Source organism: Physeter macrocephalus, chromosome 14 (assembly GCF_002837175.3).
Source record: "Physeter macrocephalus isolate SW-GA chromosome 14, ASM283717v5, whole genome shotgun sequence".
Classification (NCBI taxonomy): domain Eukaryota; kingdom Metazoa; phylum Chordata; class Mammalia; order Artiodactyla; family Physeteridae; genus Physeter; species Physeter macrocephalus.
In genome coordinates, this window is record NC_041227.1 from 68,572,929 (window position 1) to 68,600,492 (window position 27,564).

At 45.6% G+C, this 27,564-nt stretch overlaps 2 protein-coding genes and 1 long non-coding RNA gene across 22 annotated transcripts in view; 2 read left to right on the top strand and 1 right to left on the bottom strand.

Annotated features, from left to right (window-relative positions):
- The window catches only part of TPST1 (tyrosylprotein sulfotransferase 1), a 185,309-nt gene extending 171,311 nt beyond the window's left edge, over positions 1-13,998 (top strand). For 7 of the 11 annotated variants that reach the window (XM_007106745.3, XM_007106744.3, XM_055089719.1 and 4 more), the window contains exons 4-6: positions 4,045-4,095; positions 7,550-7,596; positions 9,846-10,403. In XM_007106745.3, the coding sequence (XP_007106807.2) occupies positions 4,045-4,095; positions 7,550-7,567 (69 nt within the window). In that variant the 3' untranslated portion in view covers positions 7,568-7,596; positions 9,846-10,403. Of the gene's footprint in view, positions 1-4,044; positions 4,096-7,549; positions 7,597-7,891; positions 8,551-9,845; positions 10,404-12,176 lie in introns of those variants that run through there. The other 4 variants (XM_028500096.2, XM_028500097.2, XM_028500101.2 and 1 more) reach the window with 4 other exon arrangements.
- Positions 7,603-20,346, bottom strand: LOC129392704 (uncharacterized). Its single transcript, XR_008619083.1, has 3 exons — positions 20,333-20,346; positions 16,860-17,055; positions 7,603-7,745 (listed from the first exon to the last, which is right to left on the bottom strand). It is a non-coding gene; the product is annotated as an uncharacterized lncRNA (long non-coding RNA).
- TMEM248 (transmembrane protein 248) overlaps positions 19,473-27,564 on the top strand; it is a 153,561-nt gene continuing 145,469 nt past the window's right edge. For 2 of the 10 annotated variants that reach the window (XM_055089718.1, XM_028500094.2), the window contains exons 1-4: positions 19,473-19,842; positions 22,274-22,443; positions 25,842-26,020; positions 26,462-26,834. In XM_055089718.1, coding sequence (XP_054945693.1) covers positions 19,699-19,842; positions 22,274-22,443; positions 25,842-26,020; positions 26,462-26,834 — 866 coding nt within the window. In that variant the 5' untranslated portion in view covers positions 19,473-19,698. Of the gene's footprint in view, positions 19,843-22,273; positions 22,646-25,841; positions 26,021-26,461; positions 26,835-27,564 lie in introns of those variants that run through there. The other 8 variants (XM_028500095.2, XM_024115134.3, XM_028500093.2 and 5 more) reach the window with 8 other exon arrangements.

The following is a 27,564-nucleotide window of genomic DNA, read 5'->3' on the forward strand; positions in this document are numbered from 1 at the left end:
TTCTCAAATGTATAGATCCCAGCCCAGACCTCTTCCATGAACCCTAGATTTGTATATCTAACTGGCTACTTGACATTTTCATTTATTGTCTAATAGACATCTGAAGCTTAACATTTCTGAAATTGAACCCCTGAAAATCTGCTATATCCAGAACCTTTCCCAACTGAGTTGATGGCAACTTCATATTTCCAGTTGGTAGTTGCTTAGGCCAAAAACCTTGGAGTCATCCTTGACTCCCCTTTGCTCTCTCACATTCCACATCCAGTCTGTTAGGAAATCTAGACATGATTAGGAAAAAAAAATCCACAAACGTACCACTTCTCACCACCTCGACCGCTGCCTCCTTGTCATCCTGTCTTGTCTGGATTACTGCTGTTGCCTCCGCACTTCTGTCCTTGGCGCTTTACAGTCTAAACAAAGCAATTAGGATGACCCTTTTAAAATCTAAGCCCCATCATGGTACTTAGTAGCCTCCCATTTCACTACACTGGACAAATTAATTTCTCTGTGCCTCAGTTGCTTCATCTGTAAAAAGAGAATAATACCTCCCTCAGGAGATTGTGGGATTTGATAAGGTGATACATGTGAAACGCATGCTCAACACTAACCTGATGCAGAGAAAATAATAAAGTTTAGCTGCTGTTCATATTATTTTTATTGCCAATGCACCCTCTAAATCAGAAGCCTACTTTTGTTTCCTTGTTGTTCTTCAGTGCTTGAGGTGGGAGGGCTCTGTAGGAGCATTTGGATTCTGACTACCTAGCTCACTTCTGTCTAGCAAAATCCTCAGTTCATTAGTACCAGAGATTAGTATGTCCAGAAACACTGTTCCTTTAGGCAGAGGAAATTCCACTCCTAATTTTGCTGGTTTTATTAAGTGATGCCGTACTTGGTTTCCTGCACTAAATAGGAACTGCTTTGTCAGTAGAAAGTGTTCTTTTTGTCAGTACTGTAGTTCCTAACTTTTGAAGCATTTTTTTCCCTAAAGGATAATGAGAGGAGACAGCTTCCCACTTATTTTTTGATTGAGCCTTTTGTCTGATGTCTTATCCTGAACCCCCCCCCCTTTTTTTTTATTACATTTGTAACATCATATATTTAAGGTTTTGGTTTTTTCCCCCCTTTCATATAAGCCTTACCTCTCTGGAACTGTTGATTTCTGGAAGACACTTATAATATTTAATGTTCCCACTCGTATTTTCTGTCATGCCTTACAACAAACCAAAAAGAGAAGGGAAAATTTAACAGTCAGATTTGCTAATAGTAGTAAAATGCAAGGAGCTGGTATAATGGGAGAGTGCTGAGCCAGGGCCTTCCGTGCCTCACCCTGCCACTAACTAGCTGTATGACCCCTTGGGCTTGCATTGAACCTTCTGCTTGAATTCTAGCAGAAGAGGCTAGCTAAGAGAGAGGAAAGTTGGTTTCTGAGAGGATGTGAGGAATATAAGAAAAGTTTCTTAGGGACCAAACCCACTAACACTGTAAGAGGCATTGGGGCAAACAAACTTGTTCTGGTTCGGTAAAGGAGCCAAGGCACAGGACCCTAAGCCTGAGCAGCTTATGCTTAGAGGCTTGGAGGATGGGGGTTGGGGCTCAGTTCCCTGAATAGAGGGAGAAGGAAAGACACTTGAGAATCTGGTAAAAAGCAAAAACAAAAAACCTGTTCTAATGGCTTGAGCCCCTGCTTTGGATATAGTGTCTGCTTGTCCCACAGATAGTGGAGACGGGCACAGTGGAAGTCAGTGTTAACATGATACACACACACGTCCCACATCAGAAAGCTGGAACAGCAATACAGTGTTATATGTCAATTATATCTCAGTAAAACGGGGGAGGGAAATGAAGAAAGCTGGAACAGTCTCTGGACTGTGGTGCTGGGGTAAAGCAAACAGGATTCTGACATGCAGATTCTTCAGGGAGCAGTTAGGCCAGCCCTCCAGTGACCTGGGACTCTCTGAGGGTATGAAGGTTTCGAGGCACTCCTAGCAGCTGCATTGTTGTTATTCTGCACTCGCCTCAGCTTCCAGTGCGATGCATATCTAAAGAAATATCTTATGCATAAGCCTCTTCTCTCTGCTTTAATTTAGCCTTCCCAGAACTGTAGCAGAGACCCTAAAGAATAGACCAGGTTTTAGAAATTGCAGAGAAAGAGACAGGAAAACAGTACATTCATTCTCTCAATCTCAGAAGGAATACTGCTACTTTTAGAAGTGGATCAGTCATCTTATAACAAAGTAAAAATCCTTTAGGTTTGTAGGCTTTAGTATTCACCATTTAGAAGATTTCTTTGTGCTCTGAGGGGCTACCCAGTGACTCTCTTCCCAATGACAATCCATAGTTTCTTCCTGTAGTTTCACGAGTCCAGCAGTTATCAAACTGTAGCTGACGGAGACCTTCTTCACTCTTGATTGACATGAATAGTTCCCAGTTTTTTTCTGTTGTTGACAGTGTTGAAACAAACATCTTTGCACTTAAAGTGTGTGTGTATGTGTGTGTGAAAGAGAGAGCAAGACAGAGCGAGTGTAGTAAATTCCTAAGCTACTGGCTTAATTTTTTCAGTTTTGTTATTGAAGTATAACATACATAGAGAAAAATATCCAAGTCATAGCTCAATAAATGATCACAAAATGAACACATCTTTATAATCGCTACCCATATCAAGACAGAAAATTACCAGCACCCTGGAAGCCTCTCCCATCCCCCTCCCAATCACTTCCACCCTGCTCCTCCCCCGAGTAAACAGTATACAGATTTCTAACATCAGAGTTGCTTTGCCTATTTTTGAGCTTTAAAAGTTTTAAATGGAGACATGTGTCAATAGTATATTATTTTTGGAGATCTGGCTTGTTTCTCCTCATCATTATGTGTTGGGATTCATCTACGTTGTTGGTTTCGTAGTAGTTCATTTTTAAAATTGCAGTATGGTATATCATTATATACATAAACACATTTATTTATTTGTTCTAACTGTACTGCTCTGCAGTGCCACCTTTGTCATAAACAAGTTACCTCTAAATGGGGGTCTGTTTCTGGACTCTTCATTTTGTTTCATTAATATATTTGTCTATCCTCGTGCCAAAACCTTACCGTCTTGATTATAGCTGCGTTTTTTTGTATGTATAGGTGTGTAATATTCTATTATGATAGAATAAGTCCTTCCACTTTGTTCTTTTTAAGATTACCTTGATTATTCTTGGCCCTATGCATTTCCATAAAACTTTTACAATCAGCTTGAAATTAGCCCTAGCCCTACCCCTACCCCAAAAAAGCATGCTAGAATTTTTATTGGAAATCCTTTGAGGAGAATGGACAGCTTTACTATGTTGAATGTTACAGTCCCTGAAAGTGGTATGTCTCTCTATTTATTTGGTCTTTAATTTCTCTCAATAATATTTTATAGTTTTCTATGTAAAGATCTTACACATCTTTTGAAAAACTATTTCCTAATTATTGCTGCTATTAGAAACATAATTTTATATGTTGAAAAGAGTAAGTTTTTAATTATAAGATTTTACAAGGTTAAAAGTATATATCATTTTAAGAACCACCTAATATTCAAATTATTATGGGACTATTGGGTACATGAAGAAAAGTAAAGCTGAATTAAATCCAGAGTTGTAAGGTTGGAGATGTCAGAAGGAAATCAGGAGGAACCTATTCCTAAATTATGTGAATTCTGTGTTGGTTGCTGGAGAGAGAAGGCCTAGGGCTTGCTTTCTCTCTCAGCTAAAATGATTGGAACTTGGGATGTTCCAATTCCAAGTTGGATGCTTTTCTTTCTTCTTCAGAGACTCTACGCCCTCTCCCAGCCAGCCCACAATTTGGGAGCACCCAGGCAAAAGTAGAGCAGGTGGGGTCAGAGTGAATAGGGATTTCACTCAGTCCTCAACTCAGGCTGCTTCTGAACTGACGGGTTTCCCTCCCGTTCTAAAACTTGCCAAGAAGGAAGCAGTGAACCCAGCCACTATCAGTCCTTGCAAGCATCCCAAAGTGATGATGACAGTACCTGTTTCCTTAAACTCATACTTGGCTTTGTTTTTCCAGGTCTATAAAGGAGAATTTCAGCTACCTGAATTTCTTAAAGGAAAACCTCAGGTACTGTGTCTGCTTCCTCCTCTTGATATACAGTAAGAGATGGGCTCTTGCATTGAAGTAATCTTTTCAAAGATATAATGCTATGTGCTGGTGGTAGAAAGACTGGCTTCTGCAGGGATATCAGCTCGGTGCTTTGTGACCACCTAGAGAGGTGGGATAGGGAGGGTGGGAGGGAGACGCCAGAGAGACGAGATGTGGGGATATATGTATATGTATAGCTGATTCACTTTGTTATAAAGCAGAAACTAACACACCATTGTAAAGCAATTATACTCCAATAAAGATGTTAAAAAACAGAAAAAAGAAAGAAAGACTGGCTTCTGGTAATTGTTGGTTTTAACTATCTGTGTTAAACAGATTTGTTAAATTTAACAATTTAACACAGTCTGAATTTCAGAGGGCTCAGTGTCTTCCAAGAGTAGGGAAATACTTTATTGATAACTAAAATCCGATTGCTTGAGGTCGCTCACAAGCCACACAGTATATTCCACATATAAGGAGCCTGCCTTGGTGAATCTGCTCCAGGCTTCTGATAACTTGAAATAAAAATGTACAGCCACTCTTTGTTCTTATTACATGTACATCCATGGCCTTTTCATTTTTCTCATTTGGAGCCTAGAAGACTTGTGAATACATTATACACACAGCCATTGGCCCTCAACTGCTAAGTCCCCCAAGTTGGGAATGGATGGTATGAGTTTGAAGTTTATAACTTTTACTTTCTAAAAAATTAATTAAAACAGATCCAGAGTTCTCCTTGTAATGTCACACTGTCACTTATTTGGATTCCAATATTGTTTCTTGAGTTGAAGAGAAATAGGTGACGTTACGGCCGACAGGCCTAGAGTAGCCCAGAGTGTCCTGCGTGAGCGCATCACCTGCCATTCCTACGTAGTAGTGGGAAGAAATCAATGACTACAGCCTGAGTCCAGCAGAAGACTTCCCTGTCCAGCATGGTGATAATACATGTTGCCTCCAGGCTGCTGCTATCAGTGATTAGCTTGTTAATAGCAAATGAAGACCCAGCGCTGAACTCAGTTTCTAAAAGTGTTCCAGATCTGGGTTGTTGAGGGGAACCTCGCAGATTGTGTGAAGTCGTGTTGCTTAAAACAAGCTTAGAGTACATGGGCTTCTCTGTAAGAGCAGCTGTGTCTCACACCAGGATTGAAGGCTCTGTCTTCTCAGATCCTTGTCTCATAACAGCCATCAATAACTGATACATATTACTTGAGTATTTTAAACTACTTTCATGGTATATGCTTATTAACATATATTTAATTTTAATCCATCCATTCATTCATTTATTCAACAAATGTCTACTGAATTACTTTTATGTGTGAGAAATTGAAATAAGGCCTCAAGAGTCAGAGAAAAAAAAAAGATCTTCAAAAGAACTCCTTATCTATCCAAAAGACTCTGATCAACTTTTGCAGACAGAGGGGCACAGGGGCCCTGAGCCTTGGCTGGGCAAGATGTGCCAGAAACCTGGATGGATTCATGAACAAGTTGTCACTCACTTACAGGCTATGGTAACTGCAGCCAGAGAATAATCCAAGAGGCAGAGTCTTGAAGAAATGTCAAATCCAAAGGCTGTTTTGCATAGTAAGTCTGAAGGAGTCAAGAAAGGGAATTTGAGACTAAAACTAAAGGGACACCCCTGCTTCACAGCATGCATAAAAATCATTTCCAGGTTGATTATAGGCCTAAATGTGAAAGGCAAAATAATAAAGTTTCTCGGAGCCAATAAAGGAGAATATCTTCATGACCTTAAGAGGGAGGGATTTCTTTTTTTTTTTTTTTAACATCTTTATTGGAGTATAACTGTTTTACAATGGTGTGTTAGTTTCTGCTTTACAACAAAGTGAATCAGTTATACATATACATATGTTCCCATATCTCTTCCCTCTTTCATCTCCCTCCCTCCCACCTTTCCTAGGGAGGGATTTCTTAAGTGAGTTATAAAAAATACTGATCATTAATTTAAGTTAATTAATTTATTTATTTAAACATCTTTATTGGAGTATAATTGCTTTACAATAGTGTGTTAGTTTCTGCTTTATAACAAAGTGAATCAGCTATACATATACATATATCCCCATTTCTCCTCCCTCTTGCATCTCCACCCTCCCTATCCCACCCCTCTAGGTGGTAACAAAGCACAGAGGTGATCTCCCTGTGCTATGCAGCAGCTTCCCACTAGCTATCGATTCCATATATATGTGTTAGCATACGGTATTTCTTTTTCTCTTTCTGACTTACTTCACTCTGTATGACAGACTCTAGGTCCATCCACCTCACTACAAATAACTCAATTTTGTTTCCTTTTATGGATCATTAATTGTTAAATGGATAATTTGGACTACATTAAAATTGAGACCATTTACTTATTAGAAAGCATCATAAAGACAGTAAAAAAGGACACCTTAAGGGGGGAAATTTTTGCAACAAAAGATTCATCAGTATAGAGAATTCCTACAAATAAATAAGGAAAAGGTAACAAAAAATTGGGCAAAAGACTTAATATAGGCACTTCAAGCCCCGTTCTGGTTAGTTTCATTTAATGTATCACACACATACTAGAAAAAAAGCCTATAAAAGGCTTTGATTTAACATCTAATACATGAGAAAACTGAAGCCCACAGAACTCTCAGGATTACATTTAGCTAGAATTCTGACAGAACTCAGGAAAGTGCTATACTTAAGATTATAGTCTTGGGAATTCCCTGGCGTCCAGTGGTTAGGACTCTGCACTTCCACTGCCGGGGGCCCGGATTCAATCCCTGGTGGGGGAACTAAGATCCCGCAAGCCACACAGTGTGGCCAAAAAAAAAAATTATAGTTTTATTATAAAGGAAACAATTCAAGACCAACCAAATGAAGAGACACATAGGACAAGGTCAGGGAGAGTCTCAGACTCAGAGTTTCTGTGCCCATTCCCTGTGGAATCAGTGTGCTTCTCCCTCAGAGCACATCAGCGTGTTCACCAACCAGGGCGCTCCACTGAACTTCGGCATCCAGAGTTTTTACTGAAGTCTAAGTACATAGGCATGATTGATTGACTCATTGGCATGGAATTGAACTCAATCCCCAGTCATCGTCCCCTTCCCAGAAGGTGGGCTGGCTCAGAGCCCCAACCCTCAAATCACAGGTTGGTCTTCCTGGTGACCAGCCCTCATCCTGAGTCATCTCATCTCTTAGCAGAAACTCAAGTATGATCTAAGGGGCTCGTGAATAACAAAGACACTCCTGTTACCTGGAAAATTCCAGGGATTTAGAGTCACCCTACCAAGAACGAGAGCCAAAGGCCAGTCATCTTCTTTATTATACAACAGTAGCAGACGGAATTCATTAGAAAGTCTCTGATCACAGCCTGCAAGCTACACCTGATATTTTGATGAGAGCAGTCACTTCTCATGCTAACCAATGTTAAAACATCTTTTGCTTCCTTCCACAGACTGAGCAAGTGGAATAGCAGAGCCAGGAACCTCTTGCATACTTGAGGTGAGGTTGGGGACATTGCTGGGTCTTTGGGTTTCACTGCTTAGGCAGGTGGAGGGCACAGCCCTGGGGTCGGTTCACCTGCTTTGGAATCTCGGCTATGTGTGGCATTGAGCAAGTTACTTAACTTCTCTGTGTCTTAGTTTCTGCATCTGTAAAATGAGGACAATGTTAATAAGAGAGTGGTAGAATTAACCATGATAATGTCTGCCAGAAGCCTGGCACATAGTAAGCACTCAAACAGTGTTAGTTATTATTTTCAGTATGAGATGGGGTTTAAAATGATAAAATATTTTAGCTGAAAGAAACCTGAAGACCATCAACTTCAACCACCTGTTTACTGATAAGGAAACTGATCCTAGAGAGAGGATTTGTCAAGGTCACATCATAGGTCGGAAAAACCCAAGGCTAAAGAGCACCATCTCCTGACATCCAGCCAGGGACTCTTTCACCACCCTGTACTGCTTCCTCTGTGTGCTGGATGTACAGATGTTTTTGCGCTAATATTTTCGGGAGTTGCCTGGTTGGTTTTTCAACCTTGCTGATGTTAATGCATTATGATGTCTTAATGTTTGTAACCTATGTTGTCTCGTTGTAGTTAAAGGCTACAGTGTGGAGGAGGACTTATCGGCCCTTTCTATCTGAGCAATCATCAGGTGCATGTCCAGGGATACCAGCCAATTAGTGGCAAAGCTGGTTTCTGAACCTAGACCTCCTGACATGGCTGCTCAGACCTCACACCTCTATCCCACACTTTCTTAAGATTCTGTTTTGCTCTGAATATTTTGGTTATGCCTTAGATCATTTGGAACTTGAAAAGCTTTCTTTAAAATATGATTTTTCCTGGGAATTCCCTAGCAGCCAAGGGGTTAGGGCTCCGTGCTTCCACTACAGGGGGCAGGGTTTGATCCCTGGTCGAGGAAGTAAGGTTCCGCAGCCGTGCGGTGTGGGGAAAAAAATAAATAAAGTAAAATAAAATAAAATACTAAAATAAATAAAATGTAAAAAGAAAACCTATTATAAAAAAGTAAAAAAAAATCTGTTTTTTTTCCTATAGTTTTGTTTGCTGTTTTATTTTTATTTTATATAATAACCATGTATTGAGTGTGTACTCCATACCAGGTGTAAAATACCAAGCATCATATATATATATATATATATATAGTATATAAATGATATAGGATATATTATGTGATATCTATAATAAATATATATATTATTCATATATATACATATATGAATGATTTCATTCAAGTTTCAAACCACTCTGGCAAGTAGGTGATATTCCTCTTCTACTGTTGAGAAAATTGAGATTGAATAATTTGATTTGAATAAGAGGTTTTTACGACTTGCTGTGTGCTAATAGATTATAGATAGAAAAAGCACATGAACGCTGCTGTGCCATGTCAAAATCATGGATGGCAGTGAGTTAATAATATTCATAGGTTTTAGGAATTATGATTGCCTTTTTTGCTAAGAAGCAAATGCTAAATGTAGACTTCAACTCGATGGGCATACAGGTATAACAGCTGTTATCAGGCCTTGGATAATTTTGTTTGTTCAAAAATACTTTGAAAAGTATAGATAAATTCCCTCCTGGAAACATGCATACAGGGATTCATTACTGACCAGCTGTTTTACAAGACAGAATGCAGTGTCAGTTGACTCCAGCCTTGAGTGGTCTCCACAGCAGCATTTCATCCTTGTTTGCTTATCGAGGCTTGTAGGTGCCCACGTGCAATGAGAGAAGGACTCGGGAGAAGCTAGGAAGACATCAAAGCATCTCAAGACAAATCGTAGTCTTTCTCTTGCCTTTTGGATCCCTTTGGCATATGAACGACAGTCACTGTGTTTCCTAAAGCTTCCTTTAAAGAATCTCAGTATCCACTTTTTCATACTGAGTCAGCATGTTCGACCCCTGGACATTTGACGTCCCTGTCAGTGCCCCTGCAGTAGCTTCAATTGCAGATGACAGTTGCAGTCATTTAGAAATGGGCAGGAACAGCCCTTGCTTTGGCTGCCCTCCTTTTGTGTTGCACATCGAAGCTACTGGCAGGCATCTAAAAGCATCCCAGACTGAGGGAGCGTGTGCCTCTCTGGTAGTCCTTCTGAGGCAGCTGTTCTCATAATGGTCCATCCCCCTACCTGTCTTCCTGGCTTGTGCCAGGCCCACAGCTGGAAAGGAGGCGGTGTCGTGCAGGGGAGAACAAACTGACTGCATACCTGTAACACATTCTGTTTGTTTGCCCTAGGGAAGACTGCTGCCTTTTCAGCAGCAAAGAAGTTTCTAGGACTGGCTGTCCCCTGCTGAGATCAGTGGAGTATATGTACCATGCCCCGAATCTCCTTCTCATTTGCCAGTCTCCTCCCACTGAGAGGGTGGGATGTCAGCACACATTCGGACCTTCCTGGGTGACCTGCTTCTTCCTGAGTACAGTGCTCTGATCCCGATTATGTGCACGGCCCTGTGGAGAAGGAGCCCAGAGAGGATGTGTGCTTTCTCTTAAAACTGCTCTGGGCCTCATCTTTTCTTACCAGATTCCAAACTTTGTTTTCAAGGGGAGGGTTTAAAGATGGGATTCTGTAAGCAAAATTGGGTAGTTTTATCTTGGAATCGGTTGTCTGTACATGTTCTAATGTTTTGTAGAACACTTGTACGTGTTTAAATGTACTGATGTGGATAATATTAAATATCTTAATTATTTAAATAATTCATTTTATTGTTTCTGAGAAGTTGAGGAATTACCACATACATTTACAACTTGATGACTTTTGTATTTTATTTTTCAAAATAAAATTTTAAATGTGAAGCACTGGTAGTTTACATGTTTTCATTACTGTGATTTCTGAGAAGCAATAAGACCTATCAGATAATGATCTGATAAACCACAGTTTCTTCAGTTGCTGTATTTTAGATATTCCCCTGTATACATCATAATTTCTTAGTGATGTTTTTGCTATAATTTATTTCAGAGAGACCTGCTACCATCCTTTTGTCTCAGAATCCTGTTCTTCTATTTCCTTCTCAATTCTCTGGTCTCCATAAATTCTTTTTTTTTTTTTTTTGATGTTTTGTTTTTTTAAAAAAATTTATTTTTATTTATTTATTTTTGGCTGCATTGGGTCTTCGTTGCTGCACAGGCTTCTCTAGTTGCAGCGAGCGGGGGCTACTCTTCATTGCGGTGTGAGGGCTTCTCATTGCGGTGGCTTCTCTTGTTGCAGAGCATGGGCTCTAGCCGTGCGGGCTTCAGTAGTTGCGGTGCGTGGGCTCAGTAGTTGTGGCTCACGGGCTCTAGAGCGCAGGCTCAGTAGTTGTGACACACGGGCTTAGTTGCTCCGCGGCACGTGGGATCTTCCCGGAGCAGGGCTTGAACCCGTGTCCCCTGCACTGGCAGGCGGATTCTTAACCACTGCACCACCAGGGAAGTCCTGGTCTCCATAAATTCTAATTTCTCCCTGATCCCCTTCCTGCCTGCCTTATTCACAGTATCACCTTATCACACTTTGCAGTTTTTAATGTTTCTTAACTTCTTAAATTGTCTATCTCTTATACTAGATGGTAAGTTCCTGGAAGACAGAGACTATGCCTTTTCTTGTCCATTTTTGTACCCCTGACAGCTAGCAGAATGTCTGGCACATTGTAAGAACCTAGTATAATATTTGGTAAATGATTAATCCTCCAGACAAAAACTTCTAACATATCATTTTCAGATGAAGAAACAGAGACTCAGCCAGGTCAAGTCACGTACACAAGGCCCCTCAGCTAGTGCCACAGTGGTGACCTGGTATCTAAGCCTGGCTCTAGTATCCTTCTTTCCGCTCCACGCCCCTAGCCGTGTCCCCTTCAACTGAAAAGGAATACTGCTGCCACATCAATCCTTTGTTCAGCACTGTGTCTTAAGTCACTCTTTTGTTCAGAAACCTTCTTTGACTCTCTGATGCCTCACACATTACATCTAAACTGTCTGTGGGCTTCCCTGGTGGCGCAGTGGTTGAGAGTCCGCCTGCCGATGCAGGGGACACAGGTTCGTGCCCCAGTCCAGGAAGATCCCACATGCCGCGGAGCGGCTGGGCCCGTGAGTCATGGCCGCTGAGCCTGCGCGTCCGGAGCCTGTGCTCCACAACGGCAGAGGCCACAATAGTGAGAGGCCCGTGTACCGCAAAAAAAAAATAAAATAAAAAATAAACTGTCTGTCTCTGCAGTGTAGCCTCACCACCCCCTTGTGAACAGTACACCTCTTCCCTGTCTCCTTACACTCTGCGTTCTGCTTCTTCCAGATGCCCCGAAACCTAATCCCTCTCCCCTGTCCCTGGGAAATCCCAGCCCTGTTAAGGGCTCAGCTGTCTTAAGTCCCATTTCTTGTTACTGCTCTAGTTACTGCTCCAGCCTCCAGATAGCAATAAAATCAGCTTCAGCATAACATAATTTGGTTTTGGTTTTGGTTTTTTGCTTATTTCCTGTGTTAGTCTTATGTTACCAGCATGGTAGGGAGGAGGTCACATATCCCTCTAGAGCCTATCAGAATGGGAGGTGAGGACATTTCTAAACTATAACCCAGCCTGACTCCAATACTCGCCCCTAGGTGAACATAAGGATTTGTATTCCCTACGCCTGCCCACCCCTGGAGACTCCACTGTCATGAGTGGGAATGTATTGGAATAGGAAAAGGGCAGAGAACCACCGCACAAAAACGGCTGACTCAGGAAAGAAGAAACCACTGCACAACTGGCCTGGAGAAGCAGATGCTGTGATATCTCCCTCCCTGTTGACATTCCCTCCTTCACAAAGCCTTCTTTCTGCTCTGAGCACATTTCTCTTGAGCCCTGTGAAGCAAAGCATTTCTGTTCCATGTGACATCTTAGAACACCTGTAGGAAGATGACTGTATTTGTGAGATGTTGTGATTTGATGGAATCATGTGGAATTCCTGTCAAACAAATGAAAGATGCCTGGAGTAAAATGTAAAAATTGGTAACTGGGGGACTTCCCTGGTGGTCCAGTGGTTAAGAATCCGCCTTCCAATGCAGGGCACACGGGTTCGATCCCTGGTTGGGGAACTAAGGTCCCACATGCCGCAGGGCAACTAAGCCCACGTGCCACAACTACTGAGCCCGCGCAGTCTGGAGCCCACGCGCCGCCAGGAAGGGCCCAGGCACCGCAGATCCCAAGTGCCGCAACTAAGACCCGACGCAGCCAAAAATAAAATAAATAAATATATTTTTAAAATTAAATAAAAATTGATAACTGGGTAAGGGACCAGGGTAGATGTGTTGCCTGTGAAGATCAGAGAGCTGCCCAGGGCCAGCACAGCCATGGCCACAGCCAGCGGGGGAGCCTGTGGAGCCAGGGAGAGGCTGGCGTCCTCAGTGGCTGCAGGAGGAGGCTGGAGAGAGCATCATCCATGAAGAATCATAGAATTTTTAAATGAGAGAAAAAAATCTTAGTAATCACTTAGCCACGTAATCATTCTAGAAACATTTATCAACAGCTTCTCATGGTCTAGATCCTGTGCCTGAGTTTACATATTTAAACTCATTTAATTCTCAAAATCACCGTCTGAGGTAGGTACTGTCACTACCTGCATTTTATAGACATTGGCTTGGGAGGCAGTACCAGCTTTCTGGACCAGCTAGTAAGTGACGGGATCAGAATACAAATCCAGGCAACCTGGCTCCAGAGCCTACACCCTTAACCACCACTCTACCTCTCAGTAATCATCTTTATACTAAAATAGAAACGTCATTAGCATTGAGTGACAACTATTTAAATATCTCCCTTGTACTTAGTAATTTGCTAGGTATAATTGTGCTAAGAAGTAAAGGCAGATTGCTGCCCTTGGGAATTTATGGTCTTGGTGAAAATCAAGAAAAATGTACATAAAACAATTATTTCAAGCTTACCTAACAAAACCACCTATAGTATTACCTACGACAACCTGGCTAGTAGGTGATGGGTAAGTAATAGTCTAGGCAGGACTCCATTCAGTGTTGCCCCAAAATTTGTTTTTCTAGGGAGCTACAGATCCTGGGGGCTGTCTGAGCTTTTCTCTGGCAAGGTCAGTATTTTCAGCATTGAGTTCCCTTTCCTGATTGTCACTATCCAACAGTCTTCTGCAGGGAGTTTAGGCCTTTGCATAAAGCAGAGCAGTCACTTTGTTATTCTGAGACAAAGATTTTTATTCATTTTGGGTTTAAGTCCTAACAAAGCTCATCATTTGAGGGTTTTTTTTTCGGGGGGGGTGATTCTGGCTAGACAGAAAAATAAATGACTTTGATTCTCCCTTTGGAGTTTGCTGATTATTACTGAACATCCAAAATTGAATCATTCTTCACAATAAAACCACTATTTTTGTTGTTATATACTGTAGAAATGGCTATGGCCTTGCCCTGAGAAGGAAAGCCTTAAATACCCTCTGTTGGTCAAACATGGAATAACTGCTGAATGTATGAAAAAGTGTTAAAAGTTGCAAGAATTAGGGAAATATAATTAGGGAAATATATCACAAAGGTGTGCAAAGCTTTCTCTACAAAGATGTCCGTTGCAATGAAGTTTATAGAAACAAAAAACTGGAAAAAAAACTAACAAAAGTGGGGGGCTTAGTTAAATGAATTATGGTACATCCACGTAACAGAATACTCTTCAGCTAATACAATATTGTAGAAAAATATTTCATAACAGGAAAAATGTTCATGTTACATTAAGTGAAAATTTGAAATCACAAAGCTGTTTAGTGTGCTCCCACTTTTATGATTGAAAGGGTAGACAGAAAACTAGAGTCACTAAATTGATAGAAAACAGAAAGGACATGTGCCAGTGTCCCTTGTTATCTCTTCGTGGTGGAGTTTTGGGGATTCTTATTTTCTTTGTGCTTAACTCTGTTTTCTAGATGTGCTACGATCAGCATGAATTACTTTAAGTAAAAAAGTGAAAAACAATGAGTTTTTTAAAAGAGAGAAATCGAGATTGAACCGGCCTAATCTTAGAGATAAAATCAGGGGTCTAGAGTAGTGCTGTGACTTACCCAAGGCTACCCATCTAGTGAGACTTAACTTGACTTTCAGTTCATTTATTTTCTGGTAAGTCTCATTTAGCTACTTCTTTTGATGAAAAATTAGTAATGTTAATAATCTGAAGACTTGGCTATCGGTTGTTCTTCACAAATGAGTAAATGAGACTTGAATTAGAAATGAAGCTGTGCTGAGATCTATTGAAAGTCAACCCTCAACACAAAGGTTTGTTAAAAAAAAAAAGAAGAAGAAAATTAAAGAAAAGAAATGAAGCTGAGTATTAGCTATTAGGACATTTAGATGGAGCACATTTGAAAAGATCACAATGCACTTAGAATTGATCTATTTCTCTTGCGTAGGGGTTGGTAAACTACAGCCATTGGGTCAAATCTGACCACACCATTTATGTCTTACAACATAATTGATGACATAACCTATGACATCACTTATGTCTTGTCTATGGCAGCTTTTCCTCAACGGCAGCAGAGTTGAGCAGAGACAAAGTCTGGGGCCTGCTAAGCTAAAAATATTTACTTTCTGGCCCTTTACAAAAATGAGTTTTCAGGGACTTCCTTGGCAGTTCAGTGGTTAAGACTCCACGCTTCCACTGGAGGGGTCATGGGTTCAATCCCCGGTCGGGGAACTAAGATCCCACATGCCACGCAGCATGGCCTTAAAAAAAGAAAAAAAAAAGGTTTCAGACCCCTACTCTTATGGATTATTTTAATTCTATATTGCCTCAGGATATTTAATGTTTCACCAAAGGACTCTTAAGCTGGCAGTTCCAAACAAATGTCAGAACAAATATTAGCAGCTAGGAAGCCCCCAAATGGCAAGTTGTTTTTCTCTGATACTCTTTTACTGCCTCAGAGAAGCAGGCCACTCCCAGCCTCAAATCCAAGGCAGTTTCTAAGTGGGTGTGGGTACCTGGGGGAAGAAAGGCTGTGGAAGGGTGGAGAGGCCCCAAGAGATGAGGACACTAAGAGATAGGGTACTTCTTGTCAGGGTACAGGGGATTATATTTCCAGCTAAATTCTTTTTCCACTTGATGGAATCATATTGAATAATAGATATTTAAACTGTGACGTGCTTAAACACTGAACTGATAGACCAGTGGAAATGCCACATAAATGGGCCATGGGGATGGGAGGGAAAATTGGGGATGTGGCTCCAAGATACTCACCCAGCCACCAGTGGGGTTTGACCATAATGCTTCCAGAGGTGACTGGAACAAGAGCTCCCTTAGAGACACAAGGGATGAGAGAGTAATAGGCAGCAGTTGGGAGGACAACTGTGGACGCTGAAACCACGTAAGTAAAACACTATTTTCATCGAATTCTGGATGTGAGTTATTTTTTTAAATTAATTTTTATTGGAGTATAGTTGATTTACAGTGTTGTGTTAGTCTGTGCTGTTGGATGTGAGTTATTTTTGCATCTATATTTTATGTTATTTGTTTTTATTATAATTAAGTAATAAATGAAAATACAAAACAACATTCATCAGAAGCTTACCTATAAAGAGCTTGGGGTGAGAGCACATTGAGGCCCATATCATCTTGCACAGTGAAAACATCCATGGTTACCAGTGTGTACTCCAAACCAAAGAGCCCCCCCCCACAAATGTTCTGCTCTGAATAACACCCCTAGGACCTCTCACAACTTGAGGGGAGCCCCTTCCCACCAGCCCAGCATGATGGCATCCTGGAATTCCCCACCTCTATGACACCAGTAACAATCCATGCCCTTATATACTAATAATACCGATAAAATACATGAGAAAAATATCTACATAGAGAGGTAGCCCAAATTTCTTTCATGTATTCATCTATTGAGTTGCTACTATACGCCAGGCATTGTGCTGGACCTTGGAGGTTGATTACAGAGAGTAATGAGACAGTAAAATGGATGCCCCACCCGGCTTTCTGACACCCAGGAAGGCAAAGACCAACATGGGACCTCTGCTACAGCCACAGCAAAAAGGAAACATTTTTAACACTTCCATATCCAAACTTGTCCACCGAAAGAGCAAGAAGCCTGGCCTCCAACTCAGTGTTCACTTTCCCCCTCCAAATCTCAAGTGCAGGGATCTGCTTGGTGAAGTTAGGTCACCTGTGGAACCCAGGATACAAGGTACCATGGGACAAGCAGCTTTTAGATTTCAAGGTTCTAGCATTCAGTGAGGCACACTGGGGTGGTGGTGGGGACAGGGGTTCAGAAAAGAGATGTGAGAGGCAATCTGAGCATTGGCCACATTTACCCCGTGCACTGTGCGAAGAGAAGTCCAGGAGACAGAACAGCAGTGGTTAACGAATGGGGGTGTGTCAGAGGCTGAGGGAGAGCCGAGCTGGGTTGAGAGCAAGTGGGCCCTTAGCCAAGCTTCCGTGCCTTGGGAAGCTGCTGGCAAACAACCTCCTCCTCAAGGCTGGGAGAGAAAGGAAAGGTGAGTCCTCCAACTGGAAGGAAAAGAAGATGGATGCTTTTGTTACCGTTTTCATTTCCTTTATTGTTGTTAAATTATTCAATAAATTAGAATCGGAGAGAAAATTCAGTAGCTGAATCAGCACTTTGTTAATCTGTTGCCATTCAAAAGGTCTTTTCTTTGGTGAGGCATGGAGAACAGAATCCAATTGACTAATTTCAGGACTCCATGCCTGTAGGACTATTTTTTTGGTTGACTCCTGGAGGAAAAGTAATCCCAGGGCTATAAATGTTAGTGTTCTGAGAGCAGCCCACACCTCTGCGCGGCCATGTGCTACCCATCCCCGCCCCCGCCGACGCTCACTGACCCTTCCCTGCAGCCCTCAAGCGAACTGGCCTGGAAGTCATTTCACTGAAGGGTGGGGATGGCCACTGCAAGCAAACTGCCCTGCTTTCCCAGAACGCCTGCTCCAACCCCCGCCTGCTCAGTCAGCAAGACCTCATTCCAGGCGGCTGCCCTTGGACTTCTCCCCACCGTGTAAACAGAACCAACTGGGAAACTATATTCCTGAAGGAAATCCTCAGCCGAAGTGGAAGATGAAAACTCCAACACATTCAGTAACGTAACCGTGATTGCACATGGATTTTCCTACCTCCTGAGCCTCTGGGGCTCCTGTCCCATTCTCTTTATACAGCCTTCCTTTAAGGTGTAGGAATAACTGTCACTCTGATAGCCCTTAGCTCTCTGGTTTCCTCATATGGATTCCTAGAGGCGGAGAGGCCATCTGGCAGAGTGGGTAAATGGAAGGAAGCTGGTCCAGGTAACTCCTTGTTGCGTTACTTAATGAACCAACCCAGAATCTACTCAGACTTCTTGTTATGTAAGGTAATAAAATTCTCCTATTATTTAAGCCACCTTTGATTGCAGTTTCTATTACAGCTGAAACATCCGAAGGATGGAAAGAGGAAATTTTGTTATAGATATTGTTGAGAAAGGCTGGAGCAGGTAGTGATAGCTAAGAGATGGCCTCAGGGGGCCTCCTTTAGGGCAGTGCCATTCAAAATGTGATTCAAGGACTTGCAGCATCAGAATTACCTAGAGTGGGACTTCCCTGGTGGTGCAGGGGATAAGACTCCATGCTCCCAATGCAGGGAGCCCAGGTTGGATACCCGGTCAGGGAACTAGATTCCACATGCATGCCGCAATTAAGAGTTTGCATGCTACAATTGAGGCGCCCGCCTGCCGCAACTAAGGGGCCCACGTGCTGCAACTAAGACCTGGAGCAACCAAATAAATAAATTTTTTTTTTTAAAAAAAGAATTACCTGGGAGTTTGTTAGGAATGCAGATTCAAGGGCTTCATCCCAGATGGACTAAATCAGATTCTCTGGAGGTAGGGCTGGGAATCTGTATTTTAACAAGTTCTCCCTCCAGTGCTTTTGATGCAAGTATATTTGGAGAAAACACTGACCTAGGAGACTTCTACAGCTGGGAGTGTGATTGGTCCAACAGAGGAAGTGCTGTGCCTCTTTCTCACGGCTGACCTCCCTGAAGCTGTTCTAATCTTCTAGGCCTCAGTTTCCTTTTCTGTCACAACAATGTGAGATTCCAATGAGGAACTGGGTGTAAAAATGGTTTGAAGAGCTAAAACCTTGACACTCTAGGAGAGTCTCTGAGCTGACCCTGCCATACCAGGGGACACAGCATCCAAGGCTGCAGACAGATGTGTTGGACCAGGCTGGACTCTGCCTCAGCAGCCTGTGAGCTTCTTTGGACAGGGCCTGTTTCCATCTGTGTCTCCAGGTGCCCAGCAGAAGAACTGACACATGGAGGGTGGAGAGTCACTGTCATTCTTAATTGAACTCAACTGCCCCTATTTTGAGTTTTCTTTTTCGGACTGCTGCTTGGGTCAATCAGGAAAGACTGGAGACCCAGGTTTTACTCTTCTGGTTAGAGGAGAGCCAGCCCCTATCGCAGTGCTGCCCTTCCTCTCCTACAACCCCAGTGACCTCAGCCGTCCTCCCTCACAATCCTCCAGGAAAGGATGCTCAGGCTCTCCATTGAGGTGACCTGGTCCTCCCAAATTTCCCTGGCCTTCGACGCCCAATGATGCACAGGACCCGTTGCCCTGGAAACGTAGGAACGTTTAAGTCACGAGCCCTCTCTCGTCTCAGGTTTCTAGGTGTTGACCTGGACGCGTGAGCCACTCCCCAAGCCTATAAGAAAGCCTGGCTTAGAGGCGGTGGCCTCGCGCGCACCCAGCGCGCCGAGCCAGTGTTAGCGGGCGGAGAGGGCGCGCCTGCTGGCCAGAGGGCCAATCAGAGCAGGGCAGGCCAGCCGGTCCGGCTCCCGGTGGCCACTTAGACGCTGGCTGAAAGCGCTGCCTGCTCTGCGATTGGGCGAGCTTCCTGCCAATCAGGGGAGGAAGCCAGCGGGGGTTTGGCCAATAGCGGGAGGCGACCGGGTCAGCCCGGTCGCCCTGCGGTCATCAGGGTGGTCGGCGAGCCCGTCGGCGCTGAGGGAGCGACGGCCTTCCGGCCCGCCCGCGCTGCGCTCTCCGCCCCTCCGGCCCCGCCCGTCGGCCGCGCCGCGTCATGCCAGGCGTTGCTGGGTGCTAGTGCCCGGGCCGCCGCCCTCCCGCCCGCCTGAAGCCGCGCCCACTGCCCAGAGCCAGAGGGATGGTGGTAGTCACGGGGCGGGAGCCAGACAGCCGTCGCCCGGACGGTGCCATGTCCAGCTCCGACGCCGAAGACGACTTTCTGGAGCCGGCCACCCCGACAGCCACGCAGGCGGGGCACGCACTACCTCTCCTGCCGCAGGAGGTATCTGGACCGAGGGCGTGCCGGGGCGCGGGAAGGGGCGCGGGGGGAGGAGCCGGTGCCAGGCAGAGCTGACCTTGGGATGTGAGCAGCGCTGCAGCGTTGAGGCAGGGGTGGGGGTCGGGCCGAGGGCGGCGCCAGAGGAGCCGTGCTCTCCTGCCCACCCCGCTCCCCCCCTCCGACCCCACCCCCCCGAAATGCACCAGGTGTGTCTTCCCCAGGCGGCACCTGGCCCTCCCATCCCCCTCCTTCCAGGATTCACTGCCTGCAGGGCTGGTACTCCCATCCCTATGTCCCACCTTACCTACTGGAGGAGGGAGTGTAGGCCGTGGGAAGGGGCCCTTGGAGCCCCAAGAGATGATAGTGTATCCTAGAGAATCCAAGAGGAGGCCTCCGTGGTTGCCCAAACGCAGTCTCCAGCTACCCAGAGAGTGGGGTTAGGGGCTGTATGCAGATAAGAAGCAGGCCAGTTAATAGATGTGGCCTCACTCACCTGACAACTCCATGGCTTTCCCTCCTAGCTGCTGTGCTGTGATGCACAGTGGCTTCCACTGGTCTTACTTAACGCATGTGACACTATCATACGAACACCTGAAATGACCCTCAAGAGAAGGGAAAGGAGGGAAGGTGGGGCCCTGCTGGGCAATGAAGACAGAGGCTAGGAGGTAGGGGCTAAGGCAGGGGCAGACATGACCTGTGGAGTCCTAGGTGAAGGGACTGAGACCCAGAGGGGCGCGGTGGGGCTGGGTGAGGCTCTCGGGAAACTGTAGTGTCCTCTTGGGTTACGAGCCAGTACTCTAAACATCGTGGGGCAGTTGTGAAAATGGGCAAAGCTCCAGAGGACTCTTTGTAATTGGAAAAAAAAAAAAAAAAAAAAGAAGAAGAAGAAGGGAACCATTGGAGACCCAGGGTGCCATTTTTTGTGCACTGTCACTCGGGGGACGGTGTGGCTTGAGGAAAAAAGCACAGGACCCAGAGACTATGGGCCAGCACTCCAGTGCCAGCTCTTTCACAAATTACATGGCTCCATGTGAGTAATGTAAAGTATTATTATCTCCAAATAATGTTGGGGTCCTTGGTATGCACATAAAATAGTTTTAGAGGAGCTAGCTATAGAATAAGCAGAAGGCATTTCCCGTCCTCTGGGTGCAGAAGAGTAACAGTACCTACGTTCACAGAACTGTACGTGCCTGTCGGTTTCATTCATCCATTCATTCAGTGCATATTTGGGGCTTTACTATGAGCCAGGCACTGCACAAGACGCTGGACAACTTTGATGTAATGTATTTGTATCCTGCTTTATTTCACAAAAGATTTGAAAGTCGGGAAAAAGGACTGTCTAGATAAATACACATAGACTTTCACAGAGCCAGAGAGATGTCGTAATATTGAAAAGTATGCACTGGGATAAAATTTTAGTTAATCTGGAGGAGGTTTGTGGGAAAATTAGGGAGAACTGGCCTCATTTCTTTCAAAACCACAAACAGTGAAAGAGATTTAAAAAAAATAAATAAAGGTCCTGAGCATTTTAGGGAGACCCTAGAGCTTCTCAGGGCAAATGCAGGTACCATCATTCCCTGCCCTTGCCTCCAGAACCGTAGCTGGACTGGGCACTAATCTCCCTGCACAGATTAAGGAGAGAAGTGGAGAGGCACAGAGGATGAGGAGTGGATGCCTGGCATTATTCAACAGACATCTGTGGGCCCTGCTCTGAGTGGCCTCAGGATAGGTGAACAAGATGCTGTTCCTGCCCTCGGGAAACTTGGGCAATAATAACCACCAAGAGCACAAAGCGCCCGTTGTGCATAGCTCTGTTATACAGGAGAATGTGGATACGGTGAAGGCACAATGGCGGGAGCGTTCGGTTAACCCTATCTTGGGGCAGGCAAAGGACAACAGGGCAGAAATGCTCACGGAGTAGGGGGCCTTGAATAGAAGCTCTTAGAATGAGTGGATGCTGCTAACCGACACGGCGCCTTGGTGTGAATTCGCAAAAGGGTGTGTACAGCGGGGCTGGCAGACCCCGCTCACGCAGGTGCCCTTGTGCAGTGAACAGCGCACACTGCCAGATGGGGCCGTTGCATTTGCTGCATGGACAGAGGGAGGGTGGCAGGAGCATTGGGGACAGAGAAGACAGCGTGAGCAAGGGCACAAAGGTGGGAAGTTCAGAAGTGGAAGGAGGACAGTGAAGGCTTTGAACTCTAGAGCAGAGATTGTAGGACTGCGGTGGAGAGACCTGATTTAAGAGCTGTGGGAGGGTGGGGAGGACTTGGTAATTGATGATCGCAGGGAAAGGGAGGAGAGAGAAGCGGTCAGAAAGATGCCTGGGTTTTGGCCTCGGGTGGCGCTCATCAGAGCCAGGAAGGCGGCAGACGGGGCAGCCCCGGCTTGCTTCCCCACCGTGGGACTGAAAGTGCTGGTGATTCCTCCCCAGTTCCCTGAGGTTGTCCCCCTTAACATCGGAGGGGCTCACTTCACCACACGCCTGTCCACCTTGCGGCGCTACGAGGACACCATGCTGGCGGCCATGTTCAGCGGGCGGCACTACATCCCCACGGATGCCGAGGGCCGCTACTTCATTGATCGGGACGGTGCGCACTTCGGGTACGTTCCTCCCTCTGCCATCACCTGCGGGGTCCTAGCAAGTGAGCGGCCCGGGCTTGGGCATGGGACTTTGATGTCTTCCATAACACCTAGAAGAGGAGATAACCTGCTGGTGGAATTTAATAAATGTGCATATATTGAATTGGATCCGAATTCTTAGTTTCTTTCCCAGAGGAGGCAAGGACAGCCGGAGAAATCCCAGGTAACACACATTGGCTGGATGTGATGAAACTGATTCTCTGCTATGCAAATTAAGGCTGGGAAGTTGTCATCCCTGTGGAATAGGTGTGACCGCACCGAGAGGCAGGGGAGCTCCGACACAGCTTCTGGGAGAAGACCCTCAGATCCAGATCCTGGGGCTCGGCATCGCTGCTGGGGAGAAACATGGGGGTGTGGCAGTGGTTCCCAAACTTCTTTCAATAGTTTAAAACAAATAAATAGGACAAAAAAAGGTGAGGGAAGGGCCAACATAGGGTTGCCATCCTGTAATTTGCCAAGTCTTTGAAAAAAAAAAAACACCTTCAGGGACTTCCCTGGCGGTTCAGTGGTTAATGCTCCATGCTTCCACTGCAGAGGGCACAGGTTCAGTTCCTGGTGGGGGAACTAAGATCCTGCGTGCCGCACCGTGCAGCCAAAAAAAACCCCCAAAAAGCAAAACAACAACAACAACAACACACAAAAAACCCCACTTTCAATTGTTACTGTCATTTTAACAGTAAAACATGGAACAACACAATCTCAAAAAAAGATAGCCCTTCCCAAGAGAGGACTTCTGACAACCTTACAGATAAACAGTTTAAAGACTTTATGTTTCAGTTTCCTTGTTTGTGAAATGAGAAGTAATTATAGCTGCCTTGCAGGCCTGTCATATGGATTAAATAGTCTTGGTGTGACTCCTGGCCAGGTCCTTTCAGAGTATGTGGCTGAAACTCTTTGCCCCATCCATCTAACTTTGGAGATGACCGGAGAACTAACATGGTCTTTGACCTTGAACAAAAGGAGACCCTCCAACCACTACGTCTCTGTGCCGGCCTCCAAGTAGGATTGCCCACACTGGGAGAAGGGTCATTTTCATCCTCAGAAAGGAGCCTCGTCAAATAATTTGCTCTGAAGCATCTGGGTTTCCCCATTGGGCGGTCAGCTGCCTCCAGTGCTGAGAAAACAAAGTGTCACATCGCTCCGCAGAGCTATAAAAAGATTTTTGTTTGCAGGCTGTTTGGGAGAGGAAAGTGCTCGGCCCCGGCTGGCAGCTCCCACAGCGCTCTTCGCTGGGCCTTGCCCGGGGTTATGTTTTTCAGGACTCACCAAGATTTGCTTACGATCCTAGAGGACTGATTTTGGAAGGAGTGATGGGGAGGGGGAACCCGGTTTGGCCCGAGGCTGATGTGCGCATACCCAGGTGGCCACAGCTGGAGAGTGGCAGGGCCAGGCAAGGGCGTAGCAGCAAGCAGGATATTGTGGTGTTTATCCTCAGGCTCCTGGACTCCAGTGGCCTACGATTCATCGGTAGCCTATGAAGCTGTTGAAAGAGTCAGATAAAATAAAATAGGGGTTTAGGGCGTTTCTCTGCGGGTGAGCTCACGTAGCCCCAGCAGCCACCGTGGAGGCTGCCTGGGCCTCCACCTGGGGCACTTTCCCATTGTGATCAGTGCACAGCGCCTTGGACTGGAGTCTGGACCACTGTGGGTGTGGATTTGGAGTCACCTGTGTCTGCATCTGGCCTCTGGCTAGCTGTGGCTCCTTCAGCAAGGGTGTTTCTTAAGCTCTCTGAGCCCCACTTTTTCCTCATTTATAAAACGGATGTAAGAAAGCACTTACCCCATGTCGTTGGAAGGATTAAATGGGATAACTCCTGAATAGTGACTGACACCGATTAATACTTGGTGAGTGTTGGCTGGTGTTGCTTCATGGTCATAGACTCACTATTGAGGTAACAGCTTGGTCTTGGGGTTTACTGATGCATCCTCACAGAAAAGCCCTTCCCACACCTACCAGTGATGGGTCTGATTACTTTTAGCCCTAAAGAGTCTGAAGAGAGAATTAAAAGAACTGAATTGTTATTTTAAGAAGGTGCAGTATGTGATTTTTTTGTTCACTCCTGAAGCCAGTTTGTTCAGGTGTCAGGGTTAGGCATTCCCCTTCTCCGAATAGCTACAGAATGATACTGATGGCAAGGATTCGTGGGGAGTGCAGAACTCTTCCACGTGGCTGGTGGGAATAAAATGCTACAACCACTTTGTCAAACAGGCACTTATGACCGAACAATTCTCCTGATGTTTACTCGAGAGGAATCGGTGCCCGAGTCCACAAGAAGTTTACAGGGAATGTTTATCTCAGCTTTACTCTTATGAGACCCAAACTGGAAACAACTCAAATGTCCATCAACGGGAGAATGGGTAAACAGTTTATAGTGTATCCATACAACGGTATGCTACTTAGCAATAAAAGGAAGGAAACTTCTGCTACACACGATGACGTAGGGAATCAATCTCAAAAACACTAGGGTGAGGGGAAGAAGCCAGGCACAAAAGAGAACACACTGTGTGATTCCACTTACATGCATTTCAAGAAGAGGCAAAACTAATCTTTGTTGATAGAATTAGAAGTTAGAGTGGTTGCCTCTGTAGTGACTGGCTGGGAAGAGGCACAGGGAAACTTTAATTAGATGGACATGTTCTATAGCTTGATGTAGGTGGTGGTTGTGTGGGTATATTCATACGTGAAAAAGTAATTGAACTGTACAATTAAGATGTGTACCTTTACTGGCTATTATCTGTACCTCAATTCAAAATATAATTAAGGGGGGCTTCCCTGGTGGCGCAGTAGTTGAGAATCCGCCTGCCGATGCAGGGGACACGGGTTCGTGCCCCGATCCGGGAAGATCCCATATGCCACGGAGCGGCTGGGCCCGTGAGCCATGGCCGCTGAGCCTGCGCGTCTGGAGCCTGTGCTCCGCAATGGGAGAGGCCACAACAGTGAGAGGCCCGCGTACCGCAAAAAAAAAAAAAAAAAAAAAAAAAAAAAAAATATATATATATATATATATATAAAATTAAGGGGCTAGATATCATATCTTCCCATTTTTCCTATATATACTTAATAATTATAGTAATAATGATACAATAACAACTACTAACACTTAGTGAGGGCTTGCTCTGTGCCAGGTATTTTCTAAGCACTTTTTATGTATTAACTTATTTAATCCCCTCATAACATTATGGGGCAGTTTTCTTATTTTCCCCCATTTTACAGAGGAGAAAGGGCACAGAGAGGTTAAGTTCACTTACCCAGGGTTACACAGCTGGCCATCTGGGTCCAGATCCTGTGCTCTAACCACTGAGTAGCACTGTCCGGATCCATTAACTCCTTCTCACCAACCCTTTTTCCTTCCTGCTCAGAGATGTGCTGAATTTTCTGCGCTCGGGGGACCTGCCGCCCCGGGAGCGCGTGCGGGCCGTGTACAAAGAGGCCCAGTACTATGCCATCGGGCCCCTCCTGGAGCAGCTGGAGAACATGCAGCCACTGAAGGGGGAGAAAGTGCGCCAGGCATTTCTGGGACTCATGCCCTATTACAAAGGTGAGGGGTTCACTGTGCGGGGCAGTCGGGGTGTGAGGAGGGAGGGTAGCGAGGCATCTGTCAGTGCTGAGGTCTCCACCAGAACAAGTGGGTCATGGCTCGCCAAGACACCTGTCCTGCTCAAGATGGGAGAGGATCCTGCTTCCCTTCCTGCCGCCCTCCCAGTCCCGCAGGAAGATTCAGATGAAATAGGGACCACCTTGCCTGCAACATCATCAAGTCGCACTTCAGAAGGGTGGTACTCTTCCCATCCCCTTTGTTTCCTTTTGCCCTGCAGAACCACGATTCCTGTTTAAGTTTGTGCCCGTCCTGGGCCCAGAGTCCCTTCCCCAGGGATCTGTCTCTTCCCTCTTGGGTCCACCGTCACTGGGGCTCTCTCTGTGCCCCGCCCCACTCCCCCACCCCCCGTCCCACTGATGGGTGACGTGTTCACCCCCGCAGACCATTTGGAGCGGATTGTGGAGATTGCCCGGCTGCGCGCCGTCCAGCGGAAGGCCCGCTTTGCCAAGCTCAAGGTCTGTGTCTTCAAGGAGGAGATGCCCATCACCCCCTACGAGTGTCCGCTTCTCAGCTCCCTGCGCTTCGAACGGAGCGAGAGTGACGGGCAGCTCTTTGAGCACCACTGCGAAGTGGATGTGTCTTTCGGGCCCTGGGAGGCCGTGGCTGACGTTTATGACCTGCTGCACTGCCTGGTCACGGACCTCTCAGCCCAGGGCCTCACCGTGGACCACCAGTGCATCGGGGTGTGTGACAAGCACCTCATCAACCACTACTACTGCAAGCGCCCCATCTATGAGTTCAAGATCACGTGGTGGTGAGTAGCCCTGGCAGGGAGCAGAGTCCTGCCAGGGAGGGTGTCCGTTCCCCTTGGCGGCTCTGGGAGCGAGGTCCCTGGAAGGGCTGCTGGCTGCCCCAGAACCTGCTGAGGTGAGGACGGGTCCTGAGGCACAACTCCAGGTGGACGGAGGTGCAGCCCCAGTGTCCTTGGCTGTACCTCGGGGCCAGGTTCAGGGCTGGTGGCCCACGGGGACTTGGTGCCTGCGCTCACCTGGCCTTTCCTCGAGGCACGGCAGCCTCTGCCTGAGGCTGATGGGGTCCGGCTAGCGAGGGCTTGACCGGGAAGTCCAGAGAGGTTTTGTCACTTTCTTGACCTTGCAAGAGAGTTTCTGCCCTTTTCAGAGCCACGTTACAAACTCACGTAGGCGTGACCACTCCTCCACCCTGTTCAAGAGTCCCTTCGTTGTGCTCAGTGTATCGGTGTGAACGTGGAACATGATGGGGGATTTACCCAAGGAGCCCCCCAGAGCCCCTGGCTGAAGAAGGAACATTTTCTCTCCCTCTTCCCTCAGTAGTAGCCCCGCGCTTTGTTTTAGGATGTGGAAAGACTCTTTTCCTCCCAAAACATATTCTTCACCACCTTTTAGAGTTGTAAACATAGTTGCCAAAGCCATGCACCAGGTTGGCCTTAGAAAAGCACAATGTTTACAGCCCTGCCTCAGGGCCTTGGCTTCTCCTACCTTCCACTAACCTTCCTTGCTTGAAGG